The 20,864-nt window shown below is 39.2% G+C and overlaps 1 protein-coding gene across 3 annotated transcripts in view; it reads left to right on the top strand.

Moving 5' to 3' along the window:
- The window catches only part of GSTZ1 (glutathione S-transferase zeta 1), a 72,374-nt gene that overhangs the window by 18,701 nt on the left and 32,809 nt on the right, over nucleotides 1–20,864 (top strand). The window contains exon 1 of one of the 3 annotated variants that reach the window (XM_053697370.1): nucleotides 20,326–20,346. The exons of the other annotated variants lie outside the window; for them this stretch is intronic. Within the exon in view, the coding sequence (XP_053553345.1) occupies nucleotides 20,340–20,346 (7 nt within the window). The 5' untranslated portion in view covers nucleotides 20,326–20,339. Of the gene's footprint in view, nucleotides 1–20,325; nucleotides 20,347–20,864 lie in introns of those variants that run through there. 3 annotated transcript variants of the gene reach the window in all.

Raw genomic sequence — 20,864 nt, 5'->3', positions numbered from 1 at the left:
GTCAGGTTCTTTTGAACTGTCATTCATGAGTCGAACTTGTATGCTTATGTGTGTTAATATTTACATGGATTTATTCCCATGTTGTGTGGAATTTGGCTGCCACTATTAAAGCTATTGAATTACATTAGAGTGATTTGTGAGTTTTTCTAAAAGAGTGCTGAAACCCTGTCTTTTTTGGTACCAGGATTATATTCCAGGTACGTCTCTTTTGTGTACATGATACATTTAAACTAAGGGTCTGCACCATTTTTAAATTTAAGTTGCTTGGACATTTAAGCCTTTACGCAACCAATCAACTCACACTAGCAACTGCGTCCTTTCCTAAATTGTTCTTGATTATTCACTGTGCATACCTTGTGTACTTGGGCCTTGGGCCCATTCTTAGGTCTCAGGAAAGGGTAAACCCCTTAGCTAGTATTGTATATATATATATACACATTAATATATACATAAACAGTAGCTTTTTTGTGGATCAGTTAAGTCCTACACACCCTGGTACTGGATCCCTGTTACAAAAGGTTTAAATTTAGACCAAAATGGCGTTTATGCTGTCTGATGAAAATTGGGAGGCAGAACTTACAGCCTCACTATCCCTGTTGAATCTAGAGGAGAATCAGGATTCCAACAATACACCAGTGAACATCTATGGTGCTTTTAAAAATTACAAAAAACTCTTGGTTAAACAAATAAAGCTTCGGGCAGAAACTTCAAGTCTAGAGAATTACATAAAAACCAAAATCATACCGAGGGGTCTTCGTCTTAAACTAGACCCTGGTACAAACCTACGTGAGGATGAGGGAGGAGAAGAATTTCTACAAGACTGGAATACCAGTCTTTCTGATTGCTCCATTATTTTAATGGAGAAAATGGTGGTACGAAATAAAGAAAGACTAGCTAAAACAATTATACAGGTTGAGGAGTCCCTAAAAGTGGTAAACACTTTTGAACATAACACCAATTTCCCCAAATTGAATGATGAAATAAAGGATCAGATAGCTAGACTACAAAATGATATAAAACTAAGAAAAGGAAGGAAGTTTTCAAGGGATAATGATGACTACAAAAACAACAAAGTATATTGCTACTTAACTACAAAAGGAACATATGATTCTGGGACGGATAGCTCTGATGTAGAATTTGACCAACATAAAAACACTCTTGATAAAAAACAGTCTTTTTTAGGGGAAGGAGGAGAGGTGGTAGGAAGAGAAGGAGGGGGGTCTGAGTTTAAACTCAGAAGAAAGACGCTACCCCTCGAGGCAAAGATACCAGCAGAGCCAGGATCAGGGTCAAAGGAATTATCGTCAGAGCAGACCGAGGCGACCTCGAGGTCGCAGGGGATACTCGAACTAGCTGAAAATAATATGCAGGTAATTAACCTGTCTTCTTTTAAATTGAATTTTATGCACATAGAGGTCCTAAAAAGAGGTCTTTCATTTTGCCCTACAAATAACTTGGATAAGTTTAACTTCTTAAAAGATCTCCATTTATTTGCAAGGCATATTGTACTCTCACAAATTATGAAGGGCAAGAGTAAACACCTTGTTGAGGATGTCTCACTTACACGAGAGGACAGCATAACAATACTGGCCCTGCAAGAATTACTCACTGACTCTGAAGGTAGCCAACAGACTCCTTCACAAGATGAGGAAATAGGTACCAATGTCCATATCTCGTCAAACCTAAAAGCGAAATCGAAATATATGCCACAGCTATCCATGGTCCCGGCAGTAAATATTTTTGTTAAACAAGTAGAGAAAGATCTACAGAACATATCCATCACTGGCTTGGTAGGTGATAACCTTAATAAAGCCGAAAGAAAAGCTCTCAATGACCTAATGAATGCCAAAGGGGTGGTCATAAAGGCGGCCGACAAAGGCGGCAATCTGGTTCTATGGGATGAGCAGATGTACGTTCTAGAGGTAAAAAGACAGCTACTGGATAAGAGACAATATCAATGTCTCACATTTAATCCTACTTCCTCTATACAAAATGCACTGTTCTTTGTTTTAAAAGGAGCAAAGGACAAAGGTGTAATAACCCTATCTGAATTTAAGTATCTCTATCCTGATCATCCAATAATGCCAGTCTTTTATTGTATCCCTAAGATACATAAGAACCCTACAAATCCACCTGGCCGCCCCATAATAGCAGGCATTGGGAGCTTAACTGAAAACCTTGGAAACTACATAGACCACTTTCTAAGACCCTTCCTTACGACCATGCCCTCATTTGTCCTAGACACAGCAGATTTCCTGAGAAAGGTTGAAGGCTTGAGTGTTCCGAAAGGGGCACTGTTGGTTTGTCTTGATGTTGAAGGTCTGTATTCGTCCATCCCGCATGAAGTGGGCATTGAGGCAAGTAAACATTTCCTTATGACAAGAGGAAAGTATGCCCAAAAAGCACACAGACTTTGTTGTCGAGCTACTTAGATTTGTATTAACAAATAATGTATTCATGTTCGACAACAAGATATACAAACAACTAAGAGGCACTGCGATGGGTGCCACTTGTGCTCCTACCTACGCCTGCCTACATCTAGGCGTATGGGAAATAGAAGAGGTCTTTCAGAGCCCCCTATTTGAGGAAAATATCCACATATGGTTGAGATATGTGGACGACATTTTCCTCATCTGGGAGGGCTCTTAAAGCCTCTTAAAAGAATTTGTTGACACCCTAAATGTAAATGATAGAAACATCTCTCTTACTGTCCAGTCTAGTAAAGAGGCAATTGCCTTTTTAGACATTGAAGTGAAACTGGAAAAAGGGGTAGTTTCAACTGAGAACTTTCGCAAATCCACTGCGACCAATAGCCTGTTAATTGCCTCTAGCCACCATCCCAGCCATCTAAAGAAAGGAATACCCAAAGGCCAATTCCTAAGGCTTCGTAGGAATTGCTCTAGCAAAGAGAAATATCTGAAATACGCGTCAGAAATGGAACAAAGATTCCTGACTAGAGGGTATTCCAAGAGAGTGGTTAAAGGGGCATTTAATAATGCTCTACACATGGACAGGGAGAAACTTCTTTTGCCCACACCAAAGAATAATGAATCTAAGATAAGACTAATCACTGATTACAATTGCCACTGGAACTCTCTGAAAGGCATTCTTGCAAAGAATTGGCATATCCTTACCAGTGACATAGGGGTCAGAAAGGAAGTAGGTGATTTTTCCAATATCACTGCCAGACGGGCACCTAATCTTAAAGATAAGTTGGTGAGGAGCCAATACTTGTCCAAAACAGGACAAAGTAACTGGCTGTCATGGATTTCCTTATTCCTTTCTGTCCCTTTAATTTTACCTGTGCTCACACCTAGCAAGGTTATTTAAAGCCTGGACACGCCTCCCTCCCTGCTTCAGTATTGTTTCCAGTTTAGCATACAGCTTCACAGACCTGCTGCAGGGATTTACCTCTCTCTGTTCAAGTCTAACTATCTGAAGGTATTTAAACCTTTTCTAATACGGAGCCTACTTGAGAAACTGAAAGAGACTTATATGCTAAGTCTGAACATTTCCTAATTTGGATTAACAAACACCACTGCTGCATTATTTTCCTGCTTAATTGCCTCTGGCAGATCAAGTGTTTTCCAAACTGCAACTGCAGTCTCATCCGATATAAGTTGTGAACTTTATAACTTTGTACAGACGCTTAACTTACATTGGACCACACTCACAGGATACCTCCTCATATTCCTCTTCACACGCTTCAGGAGTAGCGTGATAAACTTCAGACTGAACTTTTGTGAGTAACACTACAGCACAGCACTTAATACCTGCTCCACCCATCTGCCTGTCAGCTCTCACAAACAGCAGAGCTATCAGCGTGTATCACACTTCAATTGACTAACAGCCTGCTGCATCTGTACTGACCTAACGCTCCTCCTGTGTGCTCAGTGATTATCAGGAAAAGTGTATCCCATCCACGGTGCGTTTGTTTAACAACTGCTGTGCAACCTGATTCAGAAATACTGATCAGGAATTTAAATCAAATAGTAACTTTCAACTGCCATACAGACAGATACATTGTAACTTCCTCATTGTATCTGAAAGTAAGGCATACAATCATATATTTCCCGCAGTTGAGATCCACAACCACAACCTGCTCGTTACATAATACTGAAGCCTATAAAAATGGATCCAGCGGAATTACCTAAAATTGTTTACACTCTCTCCCAGAGGGTGGATCAGCTAAGTCATGGCCTTAGAGAATTACAAGTTCAAAATGAGACACTCAACAATATAATAAAAGACTCAATGAATAAATCAGCCACACCAGAGGCTACCCCAGAACCCCAAGTCTCTATGCCAGACAAATTCCATGGAGACAGGGCTATGTTCTCTCAGTTCAAAAACTCTTGTTATCTTCTTTTCAGTCTAAAACCTAAAACCTACGCAACTGAACGAGTTAAGGTTTTAACGGTCATTTCTTTTCTGCGAGGTGAACCCCGCAAGTGGGCTGACTCATTCTTTGAACAAGATCATCCTATTTTAACATCACTGGAAGACTTCTTCAAGGAAATGGCAATTCTTTATCAAGATATTAACACTCAGCTTACTGCAGAGACTAAAATGAGGTCTCTTAAACAAGGGAAAAAGCAGGTGGAGGAATATTTAACTGAGTTCAAGCAATACAGTAAAGATACTGAGTGGAGCGATATTGCCCTTAGGAATCAGTACCGTCTAGGTCTAAATGATGCCCTTAAAGATGAACTCGCTCGCATTGAGCTTCCTAGGTCCTTGGAAGGACTAATCACACTAAGCATTCAGATTGATAGAAGGTTGAGAGAACGCAAATCAGAAAAACAAGGTATGGATAATATCACAAGACCCTCTACTACTTACCAAAAACCTACAGTCACTCAAACCTCAGAACCTATGGATTTGGGATTCACTAGAGGCCCTTTACAACCAGAAGAAAGGAATCGCAGACGCATAAACAACCTCTGCATGTATTGTGCTTCAAATGCACATACTGTAAGAGAGTGTCCTATCTTACAAAGGCAGAAGAAACGTAAGTCCTTCAGAAAAACCACATGCTTAACCACTAATGTTAACCAAGTTGCTTACTGCTCTTTATCTCTTACCTTACAGTGGGATCTACACCAGCAAATCAGTGAAGCCATCATCGACTCTGGGGCACATTCTTCCTATATTGATTCTGTTTTTGTCACTATAAATAAAATACCCACTGTGTTGAAAGCAAGACCTGTGTCCATTAGAGTTATTGATGGTAATACAATTAGTTCCGGTCCTATTACACACCAAACTATTCCCATCAAGGTTTCCACGTCAAGTGCACACACTGAATTCATATCCTTTGATGTGATAAATTCTCCCATGTTTCCCCTGGTGCTTGGTCTACAATGGTTACAGACGCATCAACCCACCATACATTGGGATCGCCTCGAAGTCGAATTCCTCTCAGATTATTGCAAGAACACCTGTTTTCATCACTCCTTGATCTGTTCTATAAATCCTACTGGAAGAATTATTCCTTCTGACTATCAAGATTTTCAAGATGTATTCAGTGAAAAGGAAGCAGAGTCCCTTCCTCCACATCGCCCGTACGACTGTCCTATTCAACTACTTCCAGGAGCTTCCATTCCTTACGGGCACATATACCCTCTATCACAGCCTGAACTAGATCACCTCAAAACTTACCTTTCAGAGAATTTAAGGAAAGGGTTTATACAACCCTCTTCTTCCCCTGCTGGGGCCGGCATTTTCTTCGTCAGAAATAAGGACAACTCCCTACGCCCTATAATTGATTATAGGGAACTTAATAAACGGACTGTCAAGAACCGCTATCCCTTACCTCTAATTCCCGAACTCATCGAACGTCTCAGTCAAGCCACCATATACACTAAATTAGACCTACGTGGAGCCTATAATCTCGTCAGGATCCGAAAAGGAGACGAGTGGCTCACCGCCTTCAGAACAAGATATGGCCTCTACGAGTATAAGGTGATGCCTTTCGGGCTCTGTAATGCCCCGGCAACGTTCCAATATCTAATAAACGATATATTCCGTGATCTCCTTGACATCTGTGTAGTTGTATATTTGGACGACATTCTGATATACTCTACTAACATCATTGAACATATAAAACACGTCCGCTGGGTGCTCTCTCGCCTTAGACAACACCGACTTTTTGCCAAATTGGAAAAATGCATCTTCCACACCTCTGTTATTACATTCCTGGGTTATACTATCACTCCCACAGGAATTCAGATGGATGATTCAAAAGTGCAAACTATTAAAAACTGGCCCATACCTTCCTCCAAAAAGGACCTGCAAAAATTCCTTGGTTTCTCCAATTACTATAGGAAATTCATCAAGAATTATTCCTCTCTTACTAAGCCTTTAACTTCTCTTACAAGTGTCAAAACTACATTCCACTGGACACCTCAAACACAGGCTATTTTCGAACACCTTAAGGATGTTTTCACTAAAGCACCGATTCTTAAGTTTCCAGACCCTGATTTCCATTATGTACTTGAAGTTGACGCCTCCAACTACGCTCTAGGGTCCATTCTGTCTCAACGTAAAACTCCAGAAGATCCACTCCACCCTGTTGCCTTCTTTTCACGAGTAATGACACCAGCCGAATATAACTACCCTGTAGGCGAAAAGGAGTTGTTAGTGATCAAGGTCTCATTAGAACACTGGAGACATCTCCTAGAGGGCAGTAAATTTCCGATACTAATATATACGGACCACAAAAATCTGGAATACCTTCTGACTAACCGTACCTTATCCTCTAGACAGCTAAGATGGAGTTTATTCCTATCAAGGTTTGATTTCCATATAACCTACAGACCAGGCAGTAAGAATGGGAAAGCGGATGCCTTGTCCAGAAAAGATACCAATCCTCATCATTCCGATACTCCTGGTACAGTCATTCCAGCTGAGCAATTCATTACACTATCTCCTACTTATCCTGAAGTCCTTAAACTCCTACAACAGAAAGATACTTCCATACCTAAGCTTAAACTCACACTGGGACAAGATGGTCTCTATTACCACCAAGGACGTCTTTATGTACCACCTTCCCTTCGAGACAATTTGTTAAAAGAACATCATGACTCACCGATGGCAGGACATCTTGGAATCCACAAAACCTATGATCTTCTTTCACGTACGTACTGGTGGCCTGCTATCAGAACTTCTGTGCAAAGATATGTTCAATCTTGCCACATATGTACAGTTTCCAAGACTGAAAAAAGACCTCCTTTCGGATTACTCTTACCATTACAGATACCTGACCGACCGTGGCAAACCATAGGAATGGATTTCATCGTCGAACTTCCATTGTCACTTGGTTACAATACCATACTTGTTGTTGTTGATCATCTTACCAAGATGGCCCATTTCCTCCCATATCATAAGCTCCCAACTTCATCAGAACTTGCAGTTCTTTTCTTGAATAACATCGTCAAATTACACGGTCTCCCAGATTCCATTGTAACTGATAGAGGTAGTCAATTCACCTCTCGTTTCTGGAAAAAATTATGTGACACTATGCAAGTAGAACTCCGATTCTCTTCCTCATTTCACCCCCAATCAAATGGCCAAACAGAGAGAATAAACCAATGGCTCAAACAGTATATTCGTTCTTATTGTTCCAACCACCAAGACCAGTGGGCTAATACCCTCGCTATGGCTGAATATGCATACAACAATTCTACAAGTTCCACTACTTCCAAGACACCATTTTTTGAGAATTATGCTTTTCACCCTTCCTTCCAACTTCACCCTCGGACAGATTCAAACTGTCCCAAGGTTGATGACCTCACTAAGGATCTCCAGGATCTTTTCATAGAACTCAAGAGGCATATAGCTGATGCTCAGGCTCATCAGAGACGTTACTACAACCTCCGAAGACGTCAACCACCTTCCTATAAAATAGGTGATCTGGTCTGGCTGTCGACCAAGAATATAAAACTGAAAACCCCCAGCAAGAAACTTAGTGCTGTCTTCATTGGTCCTTATCCTATCACAAAGGTTGTGAACCAAAATGCTGTTACCTTGGATCTGCCTTCTACCTTTCGACTTCATCCCACCTTCCACGTCTCTTTGTTAAAACCTCATTGCGAAACTAGACAGGTGGCCAGCCAGATTCCTCCTCTCATCTTACAGGATTCGGACACGGAATACGAAGTCGATGCCATCCTGGACTCCCGTATTTACCGTGGAACTCTTCAATACTTAATCCGTTGGAAGGGATTCTCTGAGGAGAATGACTCTTGGGAACCTTCCTCGAATGTTCATGCTCCCAAATTGGTATCCCTGTTTCACAGGAGGAATCCAGAACGACCTAGATTCGTAGCTGCGGGGCACCTACCCTGAGGTGGGGGGTATGTCATGGATTTCCTTATTCCTTTCTGTCCCTTTAATTTTACCTGTGCTCACACCTAGTAAGGTTATTTAAAGCCTGGACACGCCTCCCTCCCTGCTTCAGTATTGTTTCCAGTTTAGCATACAGCTTCACAGACCTGCTGCAGGGATTTACCTCTCTCTGTTCAAGTCTAACTATCTGAAGGTATTTAAACCTTTTCTAATACGGAGCCTACTTGAGAAACTGAAAGAGACTTATATGCTAAGTCTGAACATTTCCTAATTTGGATTAACAAACACCGCTGCTGCATTATTTTCCTGCTTAATTGCCTCTGGCAGATCAAGTGTTTTCCAAACTGCAACTGCAGTCTCATCCGATATAAGTTGTGAACTTTATAACTTTGTACAGACGCTTAACTTACATTGGACCACACTCACAGGATACCTCCTCATATTCCTCTTCACACGCTTCAGGAGTAGCGTGATAAACTTCAGACTGAACTTTTGTGAGTAACACTACAGCACAGCACTTAATACCTGCTCCACCCATCTGCCTGTCAGCTCTCACAAACAGCACAGCTATCAGCGTGTATCACACTTCAATTGACTAACAGCCTGCTGCATCTGTACTGACCTAACGCTCCTCCTGTGTGCTCAGTGATTATCAGGAAAAGTGTATCCCATCCACGGTGCGTTTGTTTAACAACTGCTGTGCAACCTGATTCAGAAATACTGATCAGGAATTTAAATCAAATAGTAACTTTCAACTGCCATACAGACAGATACATTGTAACTTCCTCATTGTATCTTAAAGTAAGGCATACAATCATATATTTCCCGCAGTTGAGATCCACAACCACAACCTGCTCGTTACACTGGCTTACAAAACATAGATCCATAGGCAATTATCCCTGTGGAAAATGTGTAACATGTAAATTTATGCGCAAGACAAAAGAATTCAGAACGAATACGGGAAAAACCTATAGACTAAAACATTTTGTGAACTGTGATACTGAGGGGGTCGTATACCTGCTGTCCTGCGATTGCCCACTTTTCTATGTGGGAAAAACGAGGAGGGCGATAAAGGACCGCATCTCAGAACATAGAGATGATGTAAAGAATAAAAATCCTAAAAGCAATGTGGCAAAACACTTTGAGTTGGCGCATAGTTGCAATCCTGATTCACTCAGATTCGTGGGCATAGACAAAGGCATCATAAACGGGAGAGGAGGAGATAATGATAAAACCCTCCTGAGAAAGGAATGCAGGTGGATATCAATCCTTGGGACACAAATTCCAAATGGTCTCAATGATAAATTAGATATGGCCTGCTTCCTATGAGACTGTATTTAAGGTAGAGTGGAGTGTTGATATGGAGAGGTGTTTTGCTTTTACACTCCATTCTACCTAACCAAAAATAAGCAGATTCTACAAGATATAAGACAATAAAAATATAAAGAACATGTTGTTTCTTGAATGACAGATTGTAATGGTTTTAACTGTAGCAACCAAGTATAAATGTTTGAGGAAAAATATGTAACATTTCTAACCTTGGTTTTGCTTCTTGTAAATTTGAAACATAAGGTTGTAAATAATAGCAATCACATAAGATTGAAAGCTGCCTGTAGCAGCATGTGAAACTTTCACCTTCCAGCAGAGGCGCAACATCATTGATCTATATAACAGGACGCATGGATCAAAGCAGTATTACGCCCTGACGAAGCCCGGTCTGAATTCCAGTCGAGCGGGTGAAACGCGCGTCGGCATTGGTGGAGCCGACTAGGTCACGTGATACACGTGGAGCACCGCTGTGTTTGGCGTTTGCGATGGAGATCGCTACCGGCATGGAATGCTAACAAGTGGGGACAATACATACCCCTGTGGATATTGGACACAACAACATCTGAAAGCAAGGTCGTATAAGTGTGACATGTTGACACCTGATATATACTGATATGGAATAGGTGACCATGTTGAAGAAAATAATGGCATTTTGTTAAGTTGGAGAAGGCGCTGTTTTGTCTTTCACTGAGACTAATATCTTGATACCTGTCTTCGCTTGGAGTCATACATTTCTTGCTTAGACTGTGCTCTATTAACTACAACTTGACTCTTATTTGCCTGCATGTGAAAACACTAATTCACCTGCGACATCTTCATGCTAACATCTTTGCATCTTGCTTTGCAGACTTCTTCTGTGGATATGTGTATGCACAATGCGAATGTAATCAATATTGCATGAATTGTGTTACCTCTACAATTGTTACCCACTTGTCTACCTATGTATATATTCAGGGGGCTCACCTGCTGGCTTGCTTAGATCCCTTTTGTAAGCTGCGCAGCAAGTAGCCCCATAACTGCAGGGGTGCTGTAAGCAGCTGGGTGTAGCAAAGCCAGAGGAGGTCTCACTTGATATAATAGCCTATATTTTGTACATTGCAGTAACTGTATTCATTTCTAACTGTGAAATCACTTTCTACGAGGTGCCTGACACAGGCTTTGCAGTGTTTACCACTTAGATCCCGGTTCATATATCTGCCCAGGATATACCTTCCATGACCATTCCTTGGGAGGTTCTGAGGTAGTTGGGTGTAGTGGTTCACTATAAAAACCTGTGCTTAAGCAATACTACTGCTATTTACATTTCGCCACACATGTGCTTTTTCGTGTATCCCTGACCGGTCAGGTTCTTTTGAACTGTCATTCATGAGTCGAACTTGTATGCTTATGTGTGTTAATATTTACATGGATTTATTCCCATGTTGTGTGGAATTTGGCTGCCACTATTAAAGCTATTGAATTACATTAGAGTGATTTGTGAGTTTTTCTAAAAGAGTGCTGAAACCCTGTCTTTTTTTGGTACCAGGATTATATTCCAGGTACGTCTCTTTTGTGTACATGATACATTTAAACTAAGGGTCTGCACCATTTTTAAATTTAAGTTGCTTGGACATTTAAGCCCTTACGCAACCAATCAACTCACACTAGCAACTGCGTCCTTTCCTAAATTGTTCTTGATTATATATATATATATATATATATATATATATATATATATATATGTGTGTGTGTGCTTTTCTGAAAGATATGGAAAATGTAAAAATATTGCACTCTTGCCCCATAATATATATATATATATATATATATATATATATATATATATATATATATATATATATATATATATATATATATATATATTTTTACATTTTCCATCTCTTTCAGGATTTATCTCTAGTGGGGGACCAGATAGGAACCTGACATTTTTACATATATTGGTAGCATTCTGCTGTAAATATTGAGTTTGCGATTCCACTGGTTATAGAGTTAGGGCTAGTAGAAATCTGGAGAAAAGACTACTTTATTCATGCATATTGAGAGATGACAAGAAGTAATATAAGCTTAACAAATAATAAAAATGAACTTTATTTTACACTAATTATGTTTGACACACCACAATTTCAAGCTACATATTTGATTAGAAGCTCCTTAAATCATATTGGCTGATTTGAACAGCCAATAGGATTTAAGCAGCTCTCATCCTATTGGCTTAATTGAAAATTTCAGCCAATAGGAATGCAAGGTACCCCAATATAAAATGGGTACCTTGCATTCAATCTTCAGTGTGCAGCAGACGATCTCATGAAGAGGATCCTCCACGTTGGATGTCTGCACAGCCGCCAATCCTGCTCAGCTCTGTGCCGCCTTTTCTCTGCGCCACCGGGATGAAGAAAGAAGATGGTCCCGCGCTGGATGAACATGAAGTCGCCTAGAAGAAGACTTTTACCGCCGGACTTCAGGAATAGTGAGTACCTATGTCGGAGTTAGTGTTTTATTTTTTTGCCTGTTTTTTGTTTTGTTTTGTTTTGTATGGGTACTAAAGAGCTGATTGCCCTTTTAAGGGCAATGCCCATACAAATGCCCCTTTAGGGGCAATGGGTAGCTTTTTTTCGAGTTAGGTCTTTATTTTGGGGGGATTGCTTTTACTGTTAGGATTTGTATTTTTTAATGTAAAAGAGCTGTTAAACGTAGGGCAATGCCCTACAAAAGGCCCTTTTAAGGGCTATTGATAGTTTAGTGTTAGCTTAGGGGGTGTTTTTATTTTGGGGTGGATTTTTTGTTTTTATAGGACTATTAAAAACAAGGTATACATCATGAAACAAGTGTTCCGTAGCATGTACATTAAATACAACAATAATTAGTTTGGTGTTACATGTAAATACACAAATAATTCAAAATGATACCTTCAACTGTGATGCTACTGAGCAAGAAGAATCAAACCTCATATTTTTTTTAAAAGAACATATGTACCTCCAAAGTTTCAAAGGCCACTCATGGACCTATAAAGATTTAAACATCCCAACGGAGGGGTTTGTATACATTTTACAGATACTTACATCGACATAAGACACATGTGTATGGAAACATAAAAATCTTAAACATTCAAAGCTTCTATAGAAATGCTGTAACAATAACACATAAATATATTAGAAAATATGATTGCAATTGTGGTGTATAGTAGTGAGTGGGGGGGTAGAAGCATAAAAAAAGATAACTAAGCAACATAAGTGCGTGATTTAATACTAAGTAAGCGTGACCTACATGGGTTGTTATGTGGATATCAAATTTATTATATGACAGTTTTACCCTAGGCTCATAGCTGGCTGGAGTAACTAACTATATAAATGGCTATCAGTGTTCTAATTCCACTGTATGTAAAATATCTAATATAAGGAGGGAGCTGTCCTTCCGTTAGATGGTGATAGTATGGATTAAACTATGAGTTTAACAGCCAGCTAAACTATAAAGAGAAAGAGCTTTGTTCCGAATATGCATGGGGAAATTATTGAACCACATATATAAGTTATGAAATAAGGGGGGTATTAGTCAGGGGTAAAGAATATACAGTCCCCTCTCAAACCTGCATGACCATTGCTATAAATATCAACACTCATCTGGGGTAGAACAATACCAGGGGAGTATTAGGAGATAATTAAATAGGCCCTATTCAAGACCTTGGGAATATATAGGGAGGAGAAAAAAATCATAGGGTAGTATACGTGATAAAATATTTTGCATTCAGACTAAAGCCAATTTTGTGGTTGAACAATGCCTAACAATTTCTATGTATATATACACATATATGTATAATAGCTGACCCAATCTGCTAGTAAGGGTCTCTTCAGTCTTCTATCAAGCAACCCTACCATATGGGTATGGGCCCTATACCCCACGGCAAGGCAAGATGTTTTATTTGGCATATACGATACATGCAGTATGTAATATTCCTCACTTTTAAACATATAGTCTATGACAGTCTGAATCAGTGTAATTTCCCTTAGCTCTTTGAATATAGTGAGTTCAGCCCTCTTAATAGGTCCAGCACAAAAAGAATAAAATGAAATGGAGAGAGATGCCCTACTACATACCATGTCAATCCCCATTACATATAGCATATTTTAAACACACAAAAGCCCCAGTGATCTGGAAATTGCAAGTTAAAACATATAAACTACTGTAATTTACGCCCCAAACAAACACAACTAACATTAGAACTTTTATAGTGGGTATGCCAGTGCATATTTTATTTGCGTATACAAAGTCCCCAGTTTGTAAGCTTATATGCCGTCATCAGGGTCCGATTATCTAGATGTAGAAGCTGTGAGTAAGTGACTACTAAGTAAGTAGTATAGACAGTCATGGGTATATGCTATATGGCCATAATTGATTCAGCATTCCTCTGGTTTAAAGTCCTTCTAGTATATCCAACGGCCACTCTTGGACCTTAGAAAAGCTATGATAGAATATGTAAATATTATGTAGATACAATTATGTATTAAAGGACCAGTAAACACAGCAGATTTGCATAATCAACAAATGCAAGATAACAAGACAATACAATAGCATTTACTCTGAATTTCAAATAAATAGTAGATTATTTTCTAACACATTTCAAAGTTGTGTATATTTCCACTCCCCCTGTACCATGTGATAACAATCAGCCAATCACAAATGCATATACGTATAGTCTGAGTTCTTGCACATGCTCAGTAGGAGCTGGTGACTCAAAAAAAAGTGCAAATATAAAAGACTGTGCACATTTTTTTTAATGGAAGTAAATTGTAAAGTTGTTTAAAATTACATGCTGTATCTGAATCATGAAAATTTAATAAAACCTGAGTGTCCCTTTAAGTTCTATAAGAATAGCTAAGATAAAGTATTGCAGAGAGTATCTAATTAATAATATTGCTGTACTATCTAGGGTATCTCCGGGCCACTATGTATATTATCATAAGAGTGGAGTGCATGATCAATTGGCTCTTAGGGCAAAGTATAGCTGAATTAAACTATATTAATAGGAAGGTGCCAGCATTCAAGTGCAGTGGTATAGCTATAGTAAAGGTTTTGTTCCACCTATAATAAGTTAGGTTAGTTTGTATAGCCTAGAACACCTCACACATCTACCTGTTGCTATGGAATGGTGTGTATGCTAAAACATAATATCTGTAAATAAATTATCTGAGGCTCAATGCTATGCAGGAATGCATAGAAGAGGAAGTAACAGAACCCTCGGGAAAGAGGCAAACTAAATAAACATTTCAAGTAACCAACAAGAATAGAGGTGACCCCGCAATTATGTATTTAAAGTAAAGGCATTACTAGAGCAACTACTTGTCTGTGTAAGAAATGATTAGATGATATAATCTATCCCCCTATTTCGGCCATTGACAGGGAGACAGAAATCTCAAGAACTACACGTATGGTAGGTTATGCTACTAGTAGTGAGAGATGTATGTATGTTTTGTGAGTAGCCTCCCATTTTAAACTAGACATCTAGTCTCCTCATCTGAGAAACTGACATCTAAGGCTAAAAGTAATTCCCACATAGACATATTCATAGTTGTATAATTATAGACATTATATCTTAATAAATTTAGGATGGCAAATGCAGGACTAATAGGAGTGAGGTGGTATAAGCAACATGTATGAACTTGTGCTATTAGTGTATATTTACGGCTAAGAGCAGTAAAAATCACACACGGTTATATGAGGCCAACTAAAAAGGCAGCAAAAAAAGAGAAAAAGAAATATAAGCCAACACATTGATCATGACACTTCATCAGAGCTGGTTGTATTAAATATCTATCATGCTTATCCCACTTCATAATAATTCAGACTCAATGTAAAGCCCCTTAATGGTCTTTCATACTTGCGATAGTGAGTTCCAATAGAGTCCAACAAATAAATTACAAGAAAAAAAATGTGTCTGTAATGTGTATGGGTCTGCAATTGGTGATATCACATTCCGAATCCAGATGAAGCTGTATTCCTCCTTTTGAGGTTGGTGGCTCCCACTGCGTAGGGAAATTTCCCAACCAAAGAGCTAAGATGTGCTGTCCCCTTAAAGTAGTCTCCACACTCGGGAGCAGTCTCATGAGGTCGGGCAAAGTGATAGGGAACATGTTGAGTGTATGAAGCTGTAGGTATTGTGGTCGCTTGTGAGGGAGAGCTTAATGCCTCCCCGGCTTCCCCAAGTGACAAAGAACTGATGTCTGATGTTCGCCAAGACTTGCAGTTTATAGGATTCAGTGCAGATCTGCTTGAGGGACTGTCCAGGTTCTTCTGGACTGTGAGTACTGGTATAATATGTGTTCATAATCAGTACTATTGGCGTCTCATTTTGGTGGCTATTGTAGGTAGGATAGTATCGAAGTAAAGTTCGTCTTCAAACTTTGGAAGTGTCAATCTATGAGCTGCTGGGTACGTTGTTCCCAATCCTCTAATGCCTCCATACTGGTAGTACCAATTAAGGATGAGTGCTTTATGTGGTTCGTAGCAGGCTAGGCTTTATATGTATAGCATTTAGAGATGCAGCTGTAGCCCGGCCCTGCCCTGCCCCCTCCAGCCCCGCCCCCTTAACATAATACCCATATATAAATGTATATTGTTTTAGGCGATGTACCATATGTGTGTGTATATGTGTATATATATATATATATATATATATATATATATATATATATAGTTGTGCTCATAAGTTTACATACCCTGGCAGAATTTATGATTTCTTGGCCATTTTTCAGAGAATATGAATGATAACACGAAAACTTTTCTTTCACTCATGGTTAGTGTTTGGCTGAAGCCATTTATTATCAATCAACTTTGTTTACTCTTTTTAAATCATAATGACAACAGAAATACCCAAATGACCCTGATCAAAAGTTTACATAACTTGTGTGCATTTTATCAGGCCAAAATCACCAGGGTGACACAAAGGAGTTTGAATGGCTATTAAAGGTAACCATCCTCACCTGTGATCTGTTTTCTTGTAATTAGTGTGGGTATAAAAGGTCAATGATTTTGTGGACTCCTGACAGACCCTTGCATCTTTCATCCAGTGCTGCACTGACGATTCTGGATTCTGAGTCATGGGGAAAGCAAAAGAATTGTCAAAGGATCTGCAGGAAAAGGTAGTTGAACTGTATAAATCAGGAAAGGGATATAAAAAGATATCCAAGGAATTGAGAATGCAAATCAGCAGTGTTCAAACTCTAATAATAATAAACTCTAATAAAGAAGTGGAAAATGAGGGGTTCTGTTGAAACCAAACTAAAATTTCAGCCACAACTGCCAGGAAAATTGTTCGGGATGCAAAGACAAACCCACAAATAACTTCAGGTGAAATACAGGACATGCGGTGTGGCTGTTTCAAGATGCACAATAAGGAGGCACTTGAAGAAAGATGGGCTGCATGGTCGAGTCGCCAGAAGAAAGCCACAAAGTATCCCGCTTACAATACGCCAAACGGCACAGAGACCAAAATTGAGCTTTTTGTCCACAACCATAAATGCTACATTTGGAGAGGAGTCAACAAGGCCTATGATGAAAGGTACACCATTCCTACTGTGAAACACAGAGGTGGATCGCTGATGTTTTGGGGATGGGTGAGCTACAAAGGCATAGGAAATTTGGTCAGAATTGATGGCAAGAGGAATGCAGTATGTTATCAAACAGAACGCCTCATTTTCCACTTCTTGATTAGAGTTTGAACACTGCTGATTTGCATTCTCAATTCCTTGGATATCTTTTTATATCCCTTTCCTGTTTTAGACAGTTCTACTACCTTTTTCCCACAGATCCTTTGACAATTCTTTTTCTTTCCCCATGACTCAGAATCCAGAAACGTCAGTGCAGCACTGGATGAAAGATGCAAGGGTCTGTCAGGAGTCCAGAAACTCATTGACCTTACAAGCAAACAGATCACAGGTGAGGATGGTTACCATTAATAGCCATTCAAGCCCCTTTGTGTCAACTTGTGTGCATGCTATCAGGCCAAAATCACCAGGGTATTTAAACTTTTGATCAGGGTCATTGATAATAAATGGCTTCAGCCAAACACTAACTACGAGTGAAAGAAAAGTTTTTGTGTTATTATTCATATTCTCTGTAAAATGGCCAAGAAATCATAAATTCTGCCAGGGTATGTAAACTTATGAGCACAACTGTATATGTATGTGTGTGTGTATGTGTATATAATAAATATATATATATATATATATATATATATATAATATCCATAATGTTTACTAAAAAAAATTATTAAGCCATGTGACTAACCGCGCAAGTTTCCACTATTTTCTCCAGATAAATTAATATTCGGCTGCTCTATTTCCCTTCTAGCTTATGCACTTGATGGTCTTAGTGCTGGGTAGTATTACGCTGGAGTTACAAACGAATTAAACCTTTTTTGTAATGCTTTTTTGATGCTTTGTACCATATGATTTTCCTATTTCACAATGTAGTGTAGTATTGACTGTGTATGTGCTTGTTTCATTTGATATGTGTATATAAATGCAACTTTATGTATAACATAACAAATTCTTTTTTTGTGTAGAATTCGATGTAGAAAAATATTTAATGTGTACTTATATATATTATATAAGCATACTAAGGTGCCATCACATTACCTTGTCCCACAACACAGGGGTAGAATCTTATCTGCGACTGCTAACAGCGGAGCGAGGCTCACAGAGAGAGTCAAATCGGGGGGGACGGGCTGTACTAAACAGCACATCACCCTGTTCTTCTCCACCTGACCCGTTGCCCATGATGATATCACACTGGGCTAACCGGCGGCCCGGTTTTATTTATTGTTGTAACATGATGATGTAGTTTTAATACAGTGATGCGTATTAAAACTACATCATGTCACAACAATAAATAACATTTTGGGGCAAAGTAACGGCCACTGCGCTCCTACTCCTTCACACTGTGCTGCGGCGCTGCCTGTGCTTCTCTCCACACCACACACTATGTGTAGCTGCCGGCCCACCGGGATTTTTCCCAGGAACCCGGCAGCCCAATCCGGCCCTGAGCTCCAGATCTACTCCAGGTACGCAGCACTAAAAAAAATGCTTTTTTTATGAGTGAGTGAGGGGGTTCTGCGTCTCTGATCGCTAGGTCAGCAAAATGTAATGCATAGGTTTTGAGTACTTTGGGCTGAAGAAGTATCATATGCGTATGTGTAATCTAACTATAGTCGTACGCAAAACTTTGATAGTTAGCCTCTGTGTATTCGCCTGATGATTATGAGGAAGTGCTCTAATTTGTTGTAGGAGTGTTGCGTTATGTCTTCCGTTCAATAAATTTGCTCAATCTCTTTGTTTTTGGGCTCCCAAATTCTTGTAGGTAAAGTTTTTTTAAAAAGTGGTGTATATTAATTTAGCTTGATTCTCAGCAATAGCGGGTAGTTTATGGATATAAGCGGGGTGACATTTTTTTGGTTTTTATATGGGTATTTTTCTGTAATCTTAGATTTCTATTTTAATTTAATCTTTTATTTTTTTTTGGTAATTTATAAAGGTAGTCCTTTTTTTAATTTATGTAACTGGAGTTGATTTAGGGGGAGTTGGGTTAGGGGGCTTGGCGATTAGATTGATCATTTGCGTTGTGGGGGGTTGGTGGTTTAGGGGTTAATAGGTTAATTATGTAGATTGCGTTGTGGGGGTTGGCAATTTAGGGGTTAATAGCTTAAATAGGTTGCCTTGTGGGGGGTTGGCGGTTTAGGGGTTAATTAGGTAGATTGCATTGCTGGGGCTGGCGGCTTAGGGTTTAATAGTTTAAATGGGTAGATTGCGTTGTGGGGGGATGGCGGTTTAGAGGTTAATACATTTATTAGGTACTTTGCAATGTGGGGGTTGGTGGATTAGGAGTTAATAGTTTAAATAGGTAGATTGTGTTGTGGGGGTGGCGGTTTAGAGGTTAATACATTTTATTATTAGTTGTGATGTGGGGGTTTTGACGTGTCAGGTTTATTTTTGGGAGGCGTGTTAGATTTCAATGGGAACCAGGCATCAAAAAGCAAATTTTACCTCTTTTTCACCTAGTTGAGCTGGGTGTAATTTTTGTGCATGTATTGATAGCCTCCAACAGTGCATTAACGGTTTGCGCTGTCTTTGGAAATCTGGTATAATTTATAGATCAACGGCTTCTAATTCTATGGGACGCAAAAATGTTTTTTGGCAGCCGGAGTCCGGTTGCCAAAATTAGAAGCAGTCGTTAAATGAAATTGCTTCCGACAGTATTTATTGTTTTGTGAGCACACAAAATCCTAATTACGGCTCAATGGAAACAAGTCCTATGTTGGTTATGCAAAACTGGGGAATGGGTAATAAAGAGATTATCTATCTTTTTTTTTAACCATAACAATTCTGGAGTAGACTGTCCCTTTAATTTTCAGAGCGCTGAGACCTTTCATAAAGTCATGCAAAAAATCAAGGCTGTGACATCCAAATCATCAAGAAGTTTAAGATTTACAGATGTTGCAAGAAAAGTCCCAACTTATTTGAAAGACTCTACTTTTAGTCCAGGGTTTGTCAATGGCCAGTCTCACAAGAAGAGGGAACCAGAAACATCTTGACCCCACCACCTTTTTTGCTTTGTCTCGCTGAACCTTTTCTACAACTGAAATGAAGGAATGCGTAGAACTCTGGAGTTTTCCAATGAAAGGTCAGATATTGAAAGACTGATCTATTGAGACTACACTCTCCACAATAATATCTTCTTTGTTGAGAAATTTCTTTTGACAATTGTATTTTCTTGACAGATGGAATGTTGAAATGTTTCTGTCTACTGTAGAATGTATCTAGCTTTCTACAACAGTGCATGACTAAGGTCTTTCCTGGAATTTGATATAATGCTTGAATGCCTTACCTACCATATATGTTATTGATCTTGAGAATTGCCTTAAAGTTACAGCCCATTTATGGATAACAGTGACTTGTCCACTAACCAGCAGCTTTTACTGAATTGATTATATAGATATGCTCTACCCCCTTTCTTGGGAACAGACAGGAGTAGAAGCCAGTTTTTATTGCTGAGGCGGCTTTTGGTATGAGAGTTATAGAAACTATTAAAGGGACACTGTACTATGAAATTTGTTTTCCCTTAATGTGTTCCAAATGACTTGTAATTACCTACAGCAGAATATTATATTTGTTCTTTCATTTTTTTTTTGTATTTGAAAT

The sequence above is a fragment of the Bombina bombina genome, chromosome 1 (assembly GCF_027579735.1).
Source record: "Bombina bombina isolate aBomBom1 chromosome 1, aBomBom1.pri, whole genome shotgun sequence".
NCBI lineage: Eukaryota > Metazoa > Chordata > Amphibia > Anura > Bombinatoridae > Bombina > Bombina bombina.
The sequence above is the reverse complement of the archived record's forward strand: the minus strand, read 5'-3'. Positions and strand labels throughout refer to the sequence as shown.